The sequence below is a fragment of the Sylvia atricapilla genome, chromosome 13 (assembly GCF_009819655.1).
Source record: "Sylvia atricapilla isolate bSylAtr1 chromosome 13, bSylAtr1.pri, whole genome shotgun sequence".
NCBI lineage: Eukaryota > Metazoa > Chordata > Aves > Passeriformes > Sylviidae > Sylvia > Sylvia atricapilla.
This window is the reverse complement of record NC_089152.1, coordinates 2,001,811-2,020,993: the sequence shown is the minus strand read 5'-3', so window position 1 is coordinate 2,020,993 and position 19,183 is coordinate 2,001,811. Positions and strand designations below refer to the sequence as shown.

The window sequence follows — 19,183 nt, the reverse complement described above, 5'->3', positions numbered from 1 at the left end:
CTCGGGGAGGGCAGGGGCTGTGAGGGCAGGAGCTGTGAGGGCAGGGGCTGTGAGGGCAGGAGCTGTGAGGGCAGGAGCTGTGAGGGCAGGAACCGTGTAAAGGCAGGAATGCTGTGAGGGCAGGAGCACTGTGAGGGCAGGAACTGTGAGGGCAGCAGCGCTCTGAGGGCAGGAGCTGTGAGGGCACGAGCTGTGAGGGCAGGAACCGTGTAAAGGCAGGAATGCTGTGAGGGCAGGAGAGCCGTAAGGGCAGCAGCTCTGTAAGACCAGGAGCTGTGAGGGCAGGAACGCTGTGAGGGCAGGAACTCTGAAGGCAGGAGCCGTGAGGGCAGGAGAGCCGGGAGGGCAGCAGCGCTCTGAGGGCACCAGCGCTCTGAGATCAGCAGCGCTGTAAGAGCAGGAGCTGTGAGGGCAGCAGCGCTCTGAAGGCAGCGGCGCTGTAAGGGCAGGAACGCTGTGAGGGCAGGAACGCTGTGAGGGCAGGAACGCTGTGAGGGCAGCAGCGCTGTGAGGGCAGCAGCGCTCTGAGGGCAGCAGCGCTCTGAGGGCAGCGGTGCTGTAAGGGCAGGAACGCTGTAAGGGCAGGAACGCTGTGAGGGCAGCAGCGCTGTGAGGGCAGCGGCGCTGTGAGGGCAGCAGCGCTCTGAAGGCAGCGGTGCTGTAAGGGCAGGAACGCTGTAAGGGCAGGAACGCTGTGAGGGCAGGAACGCTGTGAGGGCAGGAACGCTGTGAGGGCAGGAGCGGTAAGAGCAGGAGCTGTGAGGGCAGCAGCGCTCTGAAGGCAGCGGCGCTGTAAGGGCAGGAACGCTGTGAGGGCAGGAACGCTGTGAGGGCAGGAACGCTGTGAGGGCAGCAGCGCTGTGAGGGCAGCGGCGCTGTGAGGGCAGCAGCGCTCTGAAGGCAGCGGTGCTGTAAGGGCAGGAACGCTGTGAGGGCAGCAGCGCTGTGAGGGCAGCGGCGCTGTAAGAGCAGGAGCTGTGAGGGCAGGAACGCTGTGAGGGCAGCAGCGCTGTGAGGGCAGCGGCGCTGTAAGAGCAGGAGCTGTGAGGGCAGGAACGCTGTGAGGGCAGCAGCGCTGTGAGGGCAGCGGCGCTTCCCCGCGGCCTCGCTCCCCGCCGTGCGCGTGCGCGCGCTCCCCGCGCAGGCGCCCTGCGGCTGCGGGCGGCGCGCGCCGGCGCGGTCCCGGCCGGGCACATCCCGATCCCGGGCAGTGCCCGCCGGAGCTCGGAGCGCTCGGAGCGGGTTCCGGCAGCCGCACGGCCGCCTGCCCTCAGTCCGCGGGGGCACCGCCGCGCAGGGGAGCTCCCCCTTCCCGAGTTTACCGCGCCGCAGGAAGTCTCCCGGACCCGTCCGAAGTGGGGCCGCGGCCGCTCCGTCCGCTCCCCCTGCGCGCCGTGTGCGGGCGAAGATGCCGAAGAAGAAGCCCGGGCCGATCCAGCTGAACCCCGCTCCCGATGGATCCGCCGTGAACGGGACCAGCTCTGCAGAGTGAGTGCAGCCGGGGGTGCGGGCCGGGCCGGGCCGGGCGCTGCCGGCGGGGTTCGCTGCTCCCGAGCCCGTCCTGCCCCGCAGCCCCGGCCGCCGACACCGCGGGCGGGGAGTCCCGGGCTGCCCCCGCCCGGGGGATACTCGCGTCTCCTCCGCGGAGCCAGGAGATGCTGCCTGCCGTGATAAACAAACTTCTGTCACATACGCGACGGGAAAAAAAAAAAAAAAAAAAAAAAAAAAAAAAAAGGTGGAAAAAATAGGGGGAAACTTGTATAACTCCTTTCTCACAGCCCGTAATGGTGTCTGCTGGGTTCTTAGCTTATATAATTATCTAGTAATGCCAAATTATACGTTTCCTATGGCATATTTCATAAACCTGCGTGTGGGAGAATTTATAGTGGAACCCGCAGATTTGTGGAAAAGGTGTTTTGTTTTGTTTTGTTTAGCCCCGTCCTTGGCTTTAACCCAAACAATCGTTAGTTGGAGCAAATCTGTTTTTCGCTAATTGGCATCTTGTGCTGGGTACGGCAGGGAGTGTGTGTGGAGATACGGCTTCGGAGCTGCTCTGTGTGCAACACAAACATGACACTGTCAATGTGGGAAGGGCTGAGCTAATCACGGGGACACTTCTGGGGGAAAAAATACTGAATATCGGATGGTTGCATGGTGCTGATGAAGCTTCTGTTGCACGTTTCTCACGGATGTGGGTGGGCAGACACAGCGCCAGCACCTCGGAGTGATGAAATGTTACAGAAGGTTTTCATTTGAGGTTCACGGGTCAGTGTTCACACCTTGATTTTTAGACAGTGGTGTCGGGGCTAGCCCTTCAGCGAGCCTTGAGACAAAGGTGTGTCTTGGAGGAGCAGATTCCTGCCCCTGTATGGTCAGGTCGCTCCTCTCGGGGAGATGTAAACTGAGCTGAGATGTACCACGGTGACACAGAGGATGTGAGGCAGGCTTGCAGTGACATGTGCAAGTCTTGGGCTTTAAAGTGCTCTGTATTCATCAGTGCCACGTTTTCACCCAGGCTCAGATCTCGTTTCACCGCCCAGACATCTTTTAACAAAAAAAAAAATAAAAATTCAAACAACCAAAACCAAATCGACCGCAAAAGAAATGTAACCCCGAAACCAAGCAAATACCTCCCGAAAAATAAAAAAAATTCAGCATCTAGCAGCTCCAGCTGTGACATTTCTAGCAAACTCTTTTGATGATCAACTGAGCGATGAGCTGTTTAAAAACTGTTCTTTGGCAGGAGTTACTGATTGTATCTAAGCATTATGATCTGAATATTACAGAGCTTTTGTTCTGGATTGACAGGGGGAAAACACTGTGTTTTTATATTTGCTTGGGTAGCACTTTCCAGTCGATTTTCTCAAGGCAGTTGGGAATATGTTGATTTAGTCTTCAGGGATCTCGTTGCATTTTAGTCTTGTTCTACAGAACAAATCTGATACAGCAATCACTCGCTGCTTGTAGTACCTGATGTAAATCACCTCGCTCCCAATATGCTCAATATCGTATCTCTTCCCTCAAGAAGCGTCATTAATTTTAAATTGCTTTTACGTGTATGATGCTCATTTACTTGTTGGAAGCCTTCGGAGACTCCTGGGAGTGCTGAGTCTTTTCTGCACTGATGAACAACTGCCTTGCTTCATTTTCTGCTCCGTGTGTTGATTTGGCTGGGGTTGGTGTGTGTGTGTCCCCCAGACTTCTGATCACACACAGGACCTTACACTCAGCTTTTGCCAGGCTTAGAGGTGCCCAGTATTTTTAAAAGAAGTAGCTTAGTGAAAGTAAATTCAGCAACCGGTTGTCCTATATACAGCCAGGATTAATTAATCATGGAAATATCCCCTCATCCTGCTAATTTTAAGCCCTCATTGTGAAAGATTTCAAATGGCTAAGAACAGTTGCATCAGAATTTGGACACGTTTTTGGAATTGAGTTGAAAGCAGTTTTGTTTTTTTCATTTCCTTGATCTGTAAGGAAATTGTTTATTTTCCTCCCCTCTTAGCTCTGGGGTTGTTTTTCCCCCCGTTGGTCACTGCCTGAATTCCTCGGTCAGGTGTTTGTGAGGCTGTTGTGCATTCCCAGGCGTTCCAAGAACGCCGTGCGTCCCTGCCCTGCCGTATTGACACTTCCTAAAGCGCCGAGCCCTCCTGGCGTGTAATTTTGTCTGTGTGGGGCTCCAGTTACTCGTCCCATACCCAAACCCTCCTCCCGCAAAACCTCCCCGGCTCTTCAGGCACGGCAAAGCGCGGAAGGAGCTCGAATGACTTGGCAAAGCAGAGAGGAAGATTCCGAGCGAGGCGATGAAATTCCTGCCTGTGAGTGCCTGAAGGACCCGACCATCCAGCAGGAAGGAAGTTATTCAGGCCCGAGGGTGATTTTTGGCACGAACCCAAACGGATGTGCGGGCTGGAATCCCGAGACTTTCTCGCTCGTCGGAAAAGGGGGAAGGTTCTGTAACTCATTAATACTTTTAGGAAGGAGCACTTCTGACACCGCGGCTTCCTGGCAGAAAGGAAGGGGAAAGGGAGGAGATGAAAGAAGGGGCTGGATGATTCAGGATGTCCTGCTTTGCGTTTGTGTCCTGTCCTCTTGTCTTCATCCTTATTTGGTGATGGGAGCTCGTTGACTGGGGCAAGGGAAAGCTCAAAGCTCGTGGTGTAGGGCTGTAAGAGTGTGCAGGAGGCCTGGGCCTCATGTGCCTAACTCTTTCCTCTTTTTTCCTTTCTTTTTTATCCCTTTTTTTTTTCCCGCTCTGGCCAAGTAGCAAAAAGGGCAGTTAGTGCACTTACAATTTCAATACATGTATCCCGAATATTTAAATGAAACTTTGACAATGTTTCTCTCCCACGGCAGACTTTGACACTTGTAGCAATTACCGAACCACAAAATCCTGTCGGAATAGTTTTTCTCCGGGGCCTTCCCAATCCCTGGCTGTGCCCAGTTGGACAACAGAGACAACTTCAGGCAAGGTTTTCCTGTGCCCTGAGCTTCACTTCTGGTTTTGACACTTCCCGTGGAGTTGTGGTTACACGGCGAGGGCTGAACCTCTCTGAGCCCTGAGCTTCCTCAGCCTGAAACCAAGATGACACTGGCCAGCTGTAGATTTAATTTCATCCTTTGGAGCTGCACAGATGTAATTGTGCAAAGCTTCTGCAGAGAAGGGGTAAAAAAAACCAAACCCAACCAAGCAAACCTGAATGAAAATGAATTGAAGGAGAACTGTTCTGGCTGAATGTTCTGGGGTAATTTTGTGTCTTAGCAGCCAAAAGAAACAAGAACAAATCTCCAGTTTATGGAGTTATGTTCCTTTCAAACTTCTGACTCCCTGTTTCTTCGAATATCTGACAGTTGTCACCCAGTTTTTGTTTCTCTAGAGCCAACCCAGCTTCAGAACATGAAGTAGAGAAAAAAAAAGCAGGTTTTGAGATAATACCATGTTCCATATTAGAATAAGTTTTTTGTTCACATGAAAAGAAAGGTAATTCATGAAGTTCTTTAAGTGCATCTTTAAAATTAAAAAAATAGTCAGAGAGAAAGGTCAAACTAACTGCTCTGAAGCCTTACTTTTTACCTTATCTCAGTAAATCCAAACAACTTTCCCAGCTCTAGTGTTAAAACATGAACCTTCCCAAAAGTGCCTGGGTTACAAAAATGAAAACAATTCTTTTTATAAGTTGAGTGCCACTGACTTTTATGTATTTTATAAGCTTTGACACGATGGGATTGAAGTGTATTTTTTTTTTCTTTTCAAAATATAACTGTGTTATGTGTTTTTAGCAACAACTGGTGTCTCCCAAAACAAACTTTAAGCTGTGACCTCTGCAAATCTCAGAAGTGAGATTTCTGCCAGCTACAATAGGAGGTTTGTGTTTAATTAGATAAAAATGAGAGCAAAAAAAAAAAAGGAGACAACAGAGTTTGCATCTTCTCCGATGTGCTAAAAAGAAATGGGCCCTCAAGAGGCATTTAAGATGCTGTCCATAGGTCTTTACCACCTTAGGAACTGTATTTCTTTTTAAAAAAGAAAGAAAATCCAAAGCAAACTGTGAGTAGAACCAAGCCATCAGGTACAATGTGTTTTTTTCGGGGTTTTCTCTTTGTAAAGCCTTAATTATTGTAAATCTGTGCCTTAGAACTGTTCAAGCCAGAGAGTAATTTTGTAAAAATGGGAGACTGCAAATTCCAGTCATAGTTTGAGTATTAATTAATCAGCCTTTTCTTGTTGTTGCTGTTTATTCTGGTGAAATTGCATTTAAGGAAGTCCCTGAATGGCTGGTGCAGCTCCCTGTGTGTGCTTGGCAAAGAAAAGTTTGGGGATTGTGCAGAACTGGTTTGCACTTCAATATATATTCCAATTTGCTAAGTAAACAATTGCTTACTTATTGTGCTTCCTGCAGTTTTCACGTTTTTCAGTATCATTCTTGAGGGAGATGAGTTTGGGGTTTTGAGGAGTAGGAGAGCAGGCTGTGTCCCATCAGAGGTGTGGGGTTGTGGGGCTTTGGGTTTGGCTTTTTGGGCTTGAATTTCCCACTGTGGGCTCTTTCCCAGTGGATCCCCTTCCAAGAGAATTTGTCCTCCATGGAGCAGGGTTTTTTTATCAGTTTTCTTGGATGTGGGATTAGATAAAAGGAAAATTTTCGGTGTTGTTCATTTTAATGCTTGCAGGGTCATTTCTGCCTTGCTTGGGGAGGATTTTTTTATTTGTTTGATTTTTTTCTTTTTTTCCCCTTTGGAATTCCTTAGACTTCAGGGGAGCTTTTTTTTTTGCCTGTGTGCAGTGTTCTGGAAGATTAGACCCTGGAATTTATGACTGATCTGATTGGATTGCAATTGCATTCAATATACATGTAGAATTACTGCAAGCTTGTAAATATTTAAAAAAAAAAAAAAAAGAGAAAAACTTTTTTTTTTAATCCCCAACTAATGAAGGATTAATCAAGCTTCCAAATACATGTGATATGAGAGAGTGCATTTTAAATTAAAATATACTCATGCACAGCTTTCTCTTTTAATGTGCTTGAGCCTGGCATAGTCCTTCACTGAATTAGAAATACCATTTTAGTGTTACTTAAGTACACTAATAGAACATGTGATCTGCTATAATAAAATAATGAAAAGTCAGAGCCTGCAGCACCTCACAGACTTGTGCTGAAAAAAATTATGACTAAGTGGACACCACTAGCACAGAAATTAATGCTGGGGGCACATTGACCTGTGCAGCTCCTGCTGGCTGTAGGCAGCTTTTTGTTGACAATTATGGATGTAGGGAAGATTTGAAGACTTTTAATACTGTCTTGTTATGTTCTGACAGCCAGATTTAAGCATAATGATGGTGATGGAGAAATGCTTTCGTTTATATGAGGTGTCTTTTTTTTTTTTCCCCCAAAAAAAGGCTTAAATTGGTTTAGGGGAGTTAAAAAGTGGGTGTAAAAATAAACGTTGCTGAGGAGGATAAGTGGTGAGGGAAGTGCAGCTGTGCTCGTAGATCCAGCTGCTTTTCTTGTCCTTTACACTGAGCCTGCAGACGGTCACAGAGGTGTGATTTCACAACAGAGCTTGTGCAAGATCCTGCCCTTCTGCAGAAGCCTCTCCTCCCCTGGCTGTGCCCGTGTCTGCTGCTCTGAGAGCTCAGAACCCACCGGAGGAGCTCTCAGAGCTCTGTCCCCCAGCACTGGGGCACCCACAGCTCGGCCAGGGAAATAATCCCCCTGAAAACGTGCGGGAGTTTTGGTTAATTTGTGCACGGGTCACTTGGGAACGAGTGGCTTGGGGCAGAGTGAGACCTGCTGCCTTGGCAGGATGGAGGGACAGAGCACAGGGGGCCTGAGAGATGCTGGAATTCAGAACTTACAGCAATTCCTGAGCAGCACATCTTTTAATTGAGTCGTTTCAGGTCTCTGTTTCGAGAGGAACAAATCTCTGTGAGACCTTCCAGTGTTACCTCGTAGCCAGAAAAGGGATTGAGAGGGTAAACCCAGCATGCAGTTGAGTTATTTCTTGGTATAACAACAGTGCTGCTGTTGTTTACCTGGAAAAGGGGGTTTGGGTTAGCACTAACTTAAAAAAAAAAACCCAACCATGAAAATTCTGGGGAATTTCTGTGGGGCAGGAAATACACCAGCCAGTTTTTAGAGTGGATTCTGATTAAATATTTCACTGCATACAGGAGAAACATTCTGAAATGAGCCGAGTAGGAATTTTCTCTGAGGTCTGATAAACCTTTCCATCTCACCTTTAGGTAGTTTTCAATTACTAAACTCTAAATTTACCGGTAGAAAAGCTCCTCCCCCTTTTTGCCTTTTTGTTACCTTTTTTTACAGCTGCATTTGTTCTCCCACCATCGCCCTGGGGCTTCACTGGGCTGTGTAAAGTGTGCAAACCCCTCTGCCAAAACACAGGAATGTCTCTTGGAGGAAGAAATGCTCGCTGGCAAAACTGATTTTTTGGGGGAATCATGTTCTTTCTTCCAAAGACTTCTTAATTTTAAATTTTTTTTTTTTTTTTGAGGAAGCAGTGGATCTCTTTTTCTAATCACTCGTGTCGCTAGAAATTAGTAACCAGATGATTCCTGCTTTGCTACGTGCTCAGTATTACTCAGACAAAACCGTGGTTATACTTTGGAACAGAAGTGCAAGGCTCCTCTGCCCACGGCAAGGGAACAGCTGGGAAAGGCTCATCCAGAGCTCAGCATCTCTTGGCAAACATCTGTGTTGGAGCCTTTGCCATCCTGAGTCCCGTGTGAGCAGGAGGAAAGGGGGATTCCAGCAGAACTTCTCCCTGCTGACAGCTCAGGATGGGATCTCCACCTGGATCCAGCCCCATCCAGCAGTGGGAAGCATCAAGTGGGAGCTGTAACAAGGACAGATTATTTTTACTTTGCATCCTGAGCACCAGGATGGAGATATTCCAGCAGTGTGGGATTCTTTGGATGAACAAGAATCTTCTTAAAAAACCTCCTCATGGGTTTTTATAACAAACCCCTGAAACATGCTGGCAACTCTTCTCCCTTTCTTGCAGGGTTTTGTACAACTCAGCATTGTTCTGTGCTTTTCCAGAATTTTTTTTTCCAGTGTGGTGGGAAGATGAGTCAGCAGATTGCAGAACACATTCTTTTTGGGGAAAAAAAAAAAAGTTCTCTTTGGATATAGATATGTGAATATTTCTGTATGTATTGGTACACTCGATTCGTATATTGAATAAAAGTTACTAATTTCTTTTGCAGAATGGCCATGCTGACAAATGTTCAGTGTTCTGCAATCCGTCCATTTGAAATGCAGGCAAACCTTCCACCCCTGGCTTTCTCAGAATCCCACTGATGGGTTTTTTTTGTCTGTTTTCAGACAGTTTCTGACAGTTTCTTCTGTCCCTGGTGTGGTCACTGTGGCTCTGGATGGAGCTGGTCCTGCTGTGGAGTCTCAATTCTAACCCTGGCCTTGTCAACTGATCCTGTAACTTCATCTTTTTTATGGTTGTGGTGTCCCCTCAAAGGCAGTGTAGCTACCACATGGGAGAGTGGGGAAGATACTGTTACTGTGACTATTGCATCTGTTCATCCTTTGTTTTGGTCATTATATTTAACTCCTGCTTCAGAGACATAAACCAGTGGAAACGCAGGCCTTGGGTAAATACGTGTGTCAGCTGATCAGAATTTAGAATTCTGTGTATCCTCTGTGTTGTGCTTTCAGTATCCAATCAATAAGTTCATTTTGTTGTCCATAAGGAAGTTTTAATTGGCCTGTGGTTCGTTTATCCTGGTAATGTGTAGTGTTGGCTGGGAAAAATCCGTGGTGTGCAGACATGAAAGGGAGATGGAGCGCTTGGATTTCTTGGATTTCTTGTTCTCAAGGTTTGGCTGTAGAATTTCTTAACTTGAGATTACAAAGTTGATTTAGGGCAAATTTTGAATGCAGTGGTAGCCTTGAGGAAGCCTCTTAACCCAGAAAAACCACCCCAAACTCCCTCTTTGTGGCATTGTTCAGCCACAGAGCTCAATATGCCAAAGGGGTGCCTGAGCCTTGCCGGCAGCTCCTGCTGCCACTCGGGATAAGGGGCTGGAACACCAAGGGAGGGCTGGGAACAGCTGGGAAACATCTGGTGGGAAGAGGCAGGGCTCGACTCTGGAATCTCTGTGCCACCCCTGGCTTTTCTGTCTGAGCTCTGCCTGCAGCTCACCCGTGTTGTCTGATGGGCTTTGGCTCAGGTGAGCAAAATGCAATGTTTAGTGGGGTGGTGCTGAGGCTAAAGACAAAGAGAAGGAGGCTTAAAGCAGAGATTCCCCCCAGGAGCTCAGCCTAGAGGGACTTTGGGCAGCTCAGCTGTCCAGTTGGCTGGGGACTCAACAGGAGATTTGAAGTTGTGACATTTGTTTTCTTCTTTAAAACTCTTGCCTTTCAGCCTTAGAAAAACGACAATTTACATTGAATTAAGGTAGCAGGATACTCTCTTGGACAGAGCAGTGCTTTTCTGATAGTTATGTTTTACTGAGAAATTATTTTAATCAAAACTCTGCCTCTTACTGGGTAGTTTGGTGGTTTATGTTTTTTGGTGTTTTTTTTTTTTTTGACAGTATTAAACCCCACTCTGTGCCATGCAATGTCACTGCAGTGTGGAAGTATGTTAGATATTGGGGAAAAAGTTAGATATTTGAAGCTGTGGATCCCTGGAATGTCCTGGGCCAGGTTGGACACTGGGGCTTGGAGCAGCCTGGGACAGGGGAAAGTGTCCCTGCCATGGCAGGGATGGGACAAGAGGAGCTTTGAGAAACCACTCTGTGATGTTCAGCTGAAAAATCCACCTAGAAATCCCACCTGAGTCCAAGGGAAAAATTTTAAGCTCCTCTAACACATTGAAAGGATTGCACATCAAAAAGGGTTGAAAACCAGTGCATTTTCCCAAAACAGACTCCTTTGCATTTGTAGGGAATTGGGATTTTTTTGGAGTTGTTGCTCTGACTGTGAGTTTTATGAGGCTGCAGTGGAGTTAGCCCAGACAGACACCTGTGCTCTAAGCTGGGAGACTGCTGGAATTACATTTATCTTCCATGTTACTCTGTGAACTGCTCTTTGTTAAAGGAGAGGTTTAATGAGAATTTGTCTTGTTGCCCAGGTTTGGCAGAGTCACACAACATAGTAGTCTGTCTTCTCAAAACCACAGAATGTCTTCATGTTCCTAACACTTAATTTCAGCTCCCTGATTGAGGTTGTTCATGGAAATTATGTAGTGAACTGCCTACTTTCTTCTCCAAATTGACAGTTGTGTGGGCTTGGGGAAAGCATTAATGTCACTGTTCTGGAAAACAACCCCCAAGCTTTGTATCCTCATGCGACAGGGGATCTGAAAGTGAAAGTACTTCTTGATGCTTTCACTCATGCTAATTGTTCAGCTTGCAGCACTGATAGTGATGCCTTTGAACAGATATTTGACAAATTACTGGTAAAGACTCTCAGATGTTTTTTTTTCTTTTTCCCCTGCCACACTTTTTTCTTCTCTCTCTGAAGTCGACTTTGGAGTTGAGTAACAGCTTTACTGTAGCCTTTAGGGTTGAGTGTATGATTAACTTAGCACTAACATGAATTAGAAAAAAAAAAAGCTCCCAGGGATTTGGAGTACTAGTATTAATTAAGGACTTATTTTCTGCTTTTTGTTATGCCATTCTGTGCTAGCAGACTAAAAGCAGCATTTCTCTTCCCTGTTACTGCTTCCAAGAAAACAAGTGTGTTGTAAAGTGTTCATGCCTCTCCTCCAGGAGTGCTTTCCTCATTGGTCGGGTGGCTGTCCCCAAAAACAGGAGCTGAGACTCTGCACTTGCCTTCTGTCCATCTCTGTGTGCTGAGTGCTCTCACTCTGCACAACCTGTGACTCCTCCCTGCCCAAACCTGCATGTAGGAAATCCAAAATTTGCTCCTTGTCCCCTAAGACACTGCTCTGTCCCTGCAGTGCCCAGCTCTGTGTGATATGCACACGTTTAGTGCTTATCAATCGTGGGAGGTTGGGTGTTTAAAAAAGAAAATCTGAACAAAATGGACAGCCAGCTCCTAGAGGAGCAGTGTGAGGTGTCCTGGAGGTGGGGTGGTGTTTGTGACACACCTGGTCTGGGCAGGGGGTTGTGGATGAGACCATGGCCATGTCTGAGGAGCAGAGAACAGGGTGTCCAGTGCACCAGTGACTCGAGGTGCTGCTGGACATTTATTTGGGATAAATAAATTTATTTGGCATTTATTTGTGTCCGCCCAGGATTCTTTTTACCCAAGCATCCACTTCTGGCCATTGGCAGAAGGTGAGGGGCTGGGAGAGCACAGAATTTAAGGATCCCAGATGAGCTTGCCCAGAGTGAGGAGTCCCTGAGTCTGAAAGGCTCCACATTCCCAGCTGTGATGTTCCTTGGAAAACCTTCCTCACCTGCACAGTGTGGCAGCAGAAGGGCTGGATGTGGCTCTCCCATGGACAGGGATGAAGATGCAGTGTCTCCACGCCCATCAGGGGTCATTGTTTGGGGAAGGTGGGCTGTGTTGGAGTTCTTCCTGCGTTCTCTTTGAACTTGGGGAGGTCACAGAAGTGCCACGTGGCCAGGGGGACGCTGCGCTCTCAGAACACTTCCTTGAGCACAGAAAGGAAGAAGCAATGTGAGGTAATAGGAAAGATCCTCCCTGATCAAATGTGGGTGGAGAGAATTCCTCCTCTAGGGCACCTGGTACCTCATGCTGCCCTTGGAAGACAGAAGGGAAGTCAGCTTTCCCAAAAACTTGCCCTGAGTGTGTATTTTTTTTTTTTAATCTTTCCATTTAGTCAGGAAGAGAGAGATCCTGCAGTAACTGTGAAGACGCTGCACTGAGTGCAGAGCTGTCTGCTGGCTGTGCAGGGTGTTTATCCTTCTGCCAGCTGAGTGGGAAGGTGTTTCCTGCTGGTGTTCTGTGGGATTCCTCTGTTCCTTTAACAAATGAGGACCTCCCTGTGGCTTCATCCCCCTGTGAGAGCTGGATCCCATCCCTGGTGCAGTTTGGTGTGTGCTTGGCTCTCAGACTGCTAGCACTAAATTAAAGGATAACCTATTGCTTCAGAGTGGTGCTTGGCACCGTGGAGCCCTGAGCTGATTTGATGGTTTCCTGCTTTGATGGATCCCTGGCAAAGCCATGGTGCCTTGACAGTGAAAAACACAACTCCAAGACTGCAGCAGGTAATGGTGATGAATTTTGATGGGAATCTTTGTCTCTGAATAGAAGTTTTATATAAGATTAAGTAACTACCAGTCCTCCTTCTGGAGGCAGACAGTTGCACAGTAGCATGTTGCTGTTTTAGCTGCCAAAGTTCCTGAACATTTTCGTGGTGCCTGGTGATGAACTGTCTGAAGTATTCCCTCTTCTGTATTCTGTGTGTGCTGGTTTCATTCCACCTGTAAAACTCTGGTTGACTTTTCCACCTGTTTGTGCTTTGCAGTTTCTGTGATGCTTTTACCTGGGGAAGGTCCAGGTAACAGTCTCAGCTCCCAGTCAGGGGAGTGTTCTTACAGCAGTTGGAGTTAAAAACTGAAACTTCTTAAGTTCTGCCTCCTGGAAATACTCTGAGTAGGTTACACCACTAATTCTGATGAGAGAAATACACCTTCTATTTACCTATCTGCATTTTAAATTGATTAATGTCCAGTCCTTCAAGCAAAGGACCAATATAAAAAAAAAAATTAATTCTTTCCTGATGCCTGGCATTCAGTTATTGTAGCTCTGTTCTTGTCATCAGACTAACTGGAGATGTTGGTAGTTACACTCTGAATAGTGATTCTGACAACGCATTTGTTGGGTTCAGATCTTTCAGGTTAATTCACTTTACAGTTAGAGAACTGGTCCTGAAAATCTGAGAATGTCATTGCTCGTCACTGCAAGTAATGAAGGTTTTACACTTAGAGCTTAGAACATTCTGGAGATTTTACACTTGGTGGAGAAACTTGAGCTGCTGAAATTCATGAGATCAATACTTTCCCATCTGTGGGAGCCTTTGGAATCTCTTGACAAACAGGGACCCCAGAAATAATTCACAGCTTCAAGCAAGGAAATGCCTGCTTTAAGTGAATACCAAGTTTATTTAGATTGAAACAGGCAGCTTATTAATAATAATAAAAAAAAGCTTTATCCAGACAAACACTAGACTAAATAGATGTGAGAAGTTCTATCGTAGCAAATTTTTTTTTGTTCCTGAAGCATCAGCACGACAGTTGTTTGTTCCATCACCCCAGCAGTCTGTCTGCTCCAAGTCATGTGCTCGAGCATCTCTGTGTTGTCTCCAGAGGCAAAAATCCCCCTTCTGCCTGAGAGAAAAACTGAATAGTTGTTTTCTTCAAAGCACAGCAAGGAAAGCCTTGTTGCATCCTGTTTCTGTGTCTCTAGTTTTTTTTTTTTTTTTTTTTTTTTTTTTTTTTTTTTTTTTTTAATTCCAAATGCACATCCCTGCCTTATCCAGTAATCCTTAAAATGACAGCAAGTTTCTTCTCAAAGCTTGTAAATTATAATGAAGACTTGATTCTGTCTTGTCAGAACAGTGATTTTTCCAGGGTAAAACATGGAGTTTGTGTCCAGCATTTGTTGCTCTGGAGTTTATTGCAGGAAAGTGCTTAAACTTTGCCTCAGCTTTTCTCTTGTGGTCATGGAAGAGCTGCTTCAGGTATATTCTAGAAAAGAAACACCTCACTTTGACTTCAGCCTGGAATTTGTTGTTCACTGGGTCCATTTGAAGGGGAAAAAAAAAATCCAGTGATTAATCATTCAATTATGCATTTCTGAATTTCAAAAAAAATGTGTTTCTTTCTTAATGATTCGTCTTTAAAACAGAGTCAGTAAACCAGATTAACTCGGCTGTTCTTGTAAGCCACGTTTATCTACGTGAGGGATTTTTCAGTGGGGATACTCCAGGATTGCTGGTGTGTGATTATACAGGTATAAAACATGGTGTGAGGACAGAAATGATGTTTCTCTTGAAAAGATAGTTTAAAAGTAAATTTTTGTTTTGGTCTAGATGCTTCATTTTTAAGGTAAGATAGGGACAGTTGTGGCAGTAGCTAAACATCCTCTCAGCTGACCAGCTCCTCACTGGCTGTGAGAATGTCCCTTTGTACAACCAATTTTCAAAGTGAACATTTTTATGAAGTGATGAATAAAAATGGTTTTGATTATTGGTGAAATTTATTTTTATTAATGGAAAGTAGTTCCATTCTTCATACTTGTGAAGAAATATATTCTCTTCCTCAAATTCTTCATCCTAGCAACACTGTATTCCCTGGGAACATTGCATTAAATTTGGTGAAGCAAAGCAGATACTTGCTGTTAAATATTTACTCCTGCTGCAACTTATTGTTGCAGTTGGAAGCAGGAAATTTTAAAGGAGCCTTTAAGTTGTCATATTGGAATGAAATGTTTCCATAGGAACTGAAGTTGTAAAATGTTCCTGGAAAACTGAACTTGTGTCTGTAGTTCCAAACTTAACTCCTGTATAAAGTTTTGGTTTTCTATTATGTGTTGCTTAAAGATGTCAAAATGAGGTTTCCAGCAGACGTGTCCTTTAAGAAAATTAAAATAAGCTTAAAACCTTTGGGCCAAAGACTTTCACATTTCCAGTGACTGTGTTTTGAATGTTTGTTTGGCTGGGCTTGACGACTTTTTACTGATAGCTAAATAAGAAACTTCTGAATGAATGGTTGGTTACACAGTCCTGTGAAAACCAGTCAATTAAACATTTAGGCAAACTCTGTAGGAAATTACAACACAACCTTGAAAACACACAACTAAAAATAGCAGTGGAGTGCTGTGCTGTGATTCAGGAGCTCTGTCTGACCAGAAATGCAGAGTCATGAAGCCACTCCTGGAGGTGGTGAGACTCAACGTGCCTGGGTTTGGGCAGCACCTCACTGATGAGGAAGCTGGGGATCATGTGTTTGTCATTGTTTTATCTGGGATAAAACAGTTTACTTAAATCAGAGCTGCAATAACATATCTCATGGGGGTGGCTGTGCAGGTTGTGGTGCCTTAGAAAGGCTGAGCTGAAACAGAGACTGGACAGAGCCAGAGAATAAAGTAGGTATTTATTGAAAGGCCTCCAGGTTCCACCTTGGGCAGGAGTCCCAGGGCTACACCTAAGGTGGACCTGAAAGGGTCACAAAATGGCTGAGTGGTCATGAGCTCTTACATTTTTATAAGTTTTGGTCCGTTTGCATATTGGGGTTTATTTGTTCCATTACATCTTCAGATTGTGAGGTCCCATCCTTCTTGTCCCTCCCTCCAGCCCACCCTTGTTTGTGCTTTGGGGCTGAAAGTTGTCCTTGGTGTGCAGCAGGAGAAGGATTTGTTTTGTGTCCCTGCTGTTCAGAGCTGAGTGACACTGACTGTGAGCTCAGAGCTGCACCCCTGGGCACCACAGAACCTGAAATACAGCAAAGAGAAAACTTCAGGCATCATTTGGGTCCTTCTAAATAACCTGTGCAGGGGCAAAAATGGAGCAATTTAACTCTGACCTGTGTTCCCTCACTCTTCCCCTCACAGCACTGCTCAATCCTGCTCTCCTTTCTCGTGCAGGACAAATTTGGAAGCCCTTCAGAAGAAGCTGGAGGAGCTGGAGCTGGATGAGCAGCAGCGGAAGCGCCTGGAAGCGTTCCTCACCCAGAAACAGAAGGTTGGGGAGCTGAAGGATGATGACTTTGAGAAGATCAGTGAGCTGGGAGCAGGGAATGGTGGTGTGGTCTTCAAAGTGTCTCACAAACCCTCTGGCCTCATCATGGCAAGAAAGGTGAGAGGGTCAGAAAGAGCACCTTGGGGTGGTGTTTATAGAGGACATCGTCTCTGGAATCTTTATTTATTTAAACTTTATTTAGAGAAATAACTGCTGTTGGCACACAGAAATTACTATTTAATGCCAGCTTTGTGTTTCCAGAAGTAGGAAAGGTTTGCACTTCCTCATTCCACATGAACTTCCCAGTTTTTCATAGTGTCACACGTGTTAGTAATGAAAGGATTGGAATCTGTTCCTCCTTTTTCCCTTTCACTCAGGAGTAGAAGGCCTCAAAAATTGCTGGAAGTTATAAACTAGACAGAAGTGGCAATAATTCTGTATTCTGGACAATAAGTTAAGAGAGATGGAAAAGGTATCACCTGCCTTAAGAGCTCCCTCACAGGCATGCACAAGAAAAGGGCCTCTGGATGAGACTGGAGACAAAAAGAACTCAAAAAATGTGGGTGAGGGAATGCATCGGGGTTCTGTGACATCTCCTGTTCTGTTAGTTCCATCCTGGGGGGCAGTTTCTGTGCAGGAAGGGATTTTTCCTTCTCTGAGAGTATTTTTCATGCTTTACAACCTGGAGCTGTTGTGACCTAGTTTGCAAGGGAACTGAGATTTATTTTTTTTTAACTGAAATAGCTGGGTGGTTTCATTCTCCTTGAGTTTACACGAGAAGGTTTCACTTCCTGTCAATATCCCTGGGAACAGAACACTCATCCCAGCTCCCATTGTTTTACTACACTGGGAACTTCCCTTTTTTTTTTTTTTTTTTTTTTAATTGAGAAGTTGGAGACTTCAGATATTTCTTTTTAAGAAGGGGACAGCATCGTCTTCAGCAAAACTAAAGAAAAATGTGCATGTGCTAAGAATAAATCATGCTGAGGACACTGGCAGTTTGGGGAGAAGCAAAGGAAAATGCCCAATTCTGAGATGTGAGAATTACAAAATGCACAAGTCACTGAGGTTTTCTTGAGCTAAATCAATTCCATTGATTTTTGTCTTTTCACCTGCTGTGGGTTTAACAGGAAATCTTGCCCCAATTCGTTAATATTTGATGCTACTGAGAGGTTTGCTGAATTGCCATTTTCCTTCCATTTATTAACTAAAATTTCATTTTCATAATCCTCTGTCCTTTCACCTAAGGAACACACTTGTATTTTATGGGAGAAGCAGTCTAGTGGGGAGAAAGCATTGGGGAGCTTTTATTTGGAGATTCAGCTCATTCCTTCCACTGATGCTTTACAAACACCTGGACAGGTATTTTTCAGCAGCTGCCTCTGAGCCAGTGCATCTTTGACACATCTCCCTAAGGAAATGTGCTGGAACAAAAGGTTTCTTCTGGAGAAGGATTTTGTGAAGAGAGGATGGAATTCCTGCCTTTTCATGGGTGCTGTTGTTGTGGGATTTTCCCTTGGCCACCAATCCAGGGATGGATTATTTTCCAGTTAAACTGTAGAATAATTCAGGTTGGAAAGGGGCTGTGGAGGTCACGAGATGATCAGAGCACACTCAGGGCCTGCCAGGTATTGAAAACCTCTCTGAATGGCACAGATCAACCCCGAAGAGTGGATTTGATTTGATTTCATTTAGTGGCCTTCTTTTGCAGTTAATCCACCTGGAGATCAAGCCAGCCATCCGCAACCAGATCATCCGGGAGCTGCAGGTGCTGCACGAGTGCAACTCCCCGTACATCGTGGGCTTCTATGGAGCCTTCTACAGCGATGGGGAGATCTCCATCTGCATGGAGCACATGGTGAGAGCCTCTCGGGGGGTTTCCTCACCCCAGATTTCGGGGGTGTAAAGTCCTTGGCCCTCTAAAAGCCCTGAGTCGTGTCTGCGTAAAAAAGCAGAGAACTCAAGGTTTGTTTTCAGGTTTCTCGTGGTGTTTATTATTTGATATCTCAGAATTTTCTCTGCTCCCAGCCGAGGTCCAGACAGCAGCTGGGACACGAGGGGACTGCCCACAGATGGGATGTTCCCTTACATTTATACATTTATAATGTGTCAGTTATTTACTATTTTGTGCCAATGCCCAGTGCCCACACTAAAAGTGTCATTTCTACTTTGCTCCAATCCACTCTAACTACTTTGTGCCATCACCACCCCAAAAGATGGAGGACAAGGAAGAAGGAGAAGTACATGAGGTACCACCCAAATTCCACCATCTTGTCCCCATTTACTTTTATTCTATAAACTCTAAAACTACTGAATTCTGTATCGCCTACTGTACTAAACTACTATTTTCACATCCCGGTGGTTTGTAATTCCTTTTGCAATGTTGGAACCTTCTCCCATGGATTAAAATCAAACCTGGTGTTTTCCTGGGCTCTGTGCCAAGGTCTCTGAGCCCCCTGGACCAGCTCCACATCCCCCTGTCCAGGGCTCAAATTCCCTTCCTCGGGTCCCAGGCCATCCAAGGGAATGTCCTGGACTCCAACAAGAGCCCACAAAATCCATTTACTGGGTTTATTCCCTGGGGGTTATCCACTGAGCAAACCCTCAGTGCCACCAGCGCTGCCCTCACCAGAGTTCCCTGCTCAGCTGAGGAGGTGGTTTGGGTTTACTCTGCAAATTTGAGGTTGGGTTGGTTGGTAGGAGATGTTTTAGGAGGAGGGTAAAACGTTAGGAGATGTTTTATCCCCCTCTCCAGGGTCTGCCCTGCACAAATGCAGCTTCCCAATTGCTTATTTTTTATCTTTTTGTTGTATTTTGAAATATTTAGCCAGTCCTGCTATTTATTTATTCTGATTGGGGTTCAGCTTGGGTTTTTTTTCTGCAGAATGGACCAGATCACTCTGGTACTGCAGACTCTATTTTTTCCTTATTTATATGCATTCATATTTTGTCCCTTTTTAAAATTTGACAGAAAATGCAGACATGCAGAATGGTGAACAGGCCCAGAGGGATCTTACACAACTTTTTTAACGCC

General features: G+C 45.6%; 1 protein-coding gene across 1 annotated transcript in view; it reads left to right on the top strand.

Annotated features, from left to right (window-relative positions):
- Positions 1-1,169: 1,169 nt before the first annotated feature.
- Positions 1,170-19,183, top strand: part of MAP2K1 (mitogen-activated protein kinase kinase 1) — a 34,393-nt gene continuing 16,379 nt past the window's right edge. Inside the window, exons 1-3 of the mRNA XM_066328199.1 lie at positions 1,170-1,488; positions 16,056-16,266; positions 17,861-18,007. Coding sequence (XP_066184296.1) covers positions 1,409-1,488; positions 16,056-16,266; positions 17,861-18,007 — 438 coding nt within the window. The 5' untranslated portion in view covers positions 1,170-1,408. The remainder of the gene's footprint in view (positions 1,489-16,055; positions 16,267-17,860; positions 18,008-19,183) is intronic.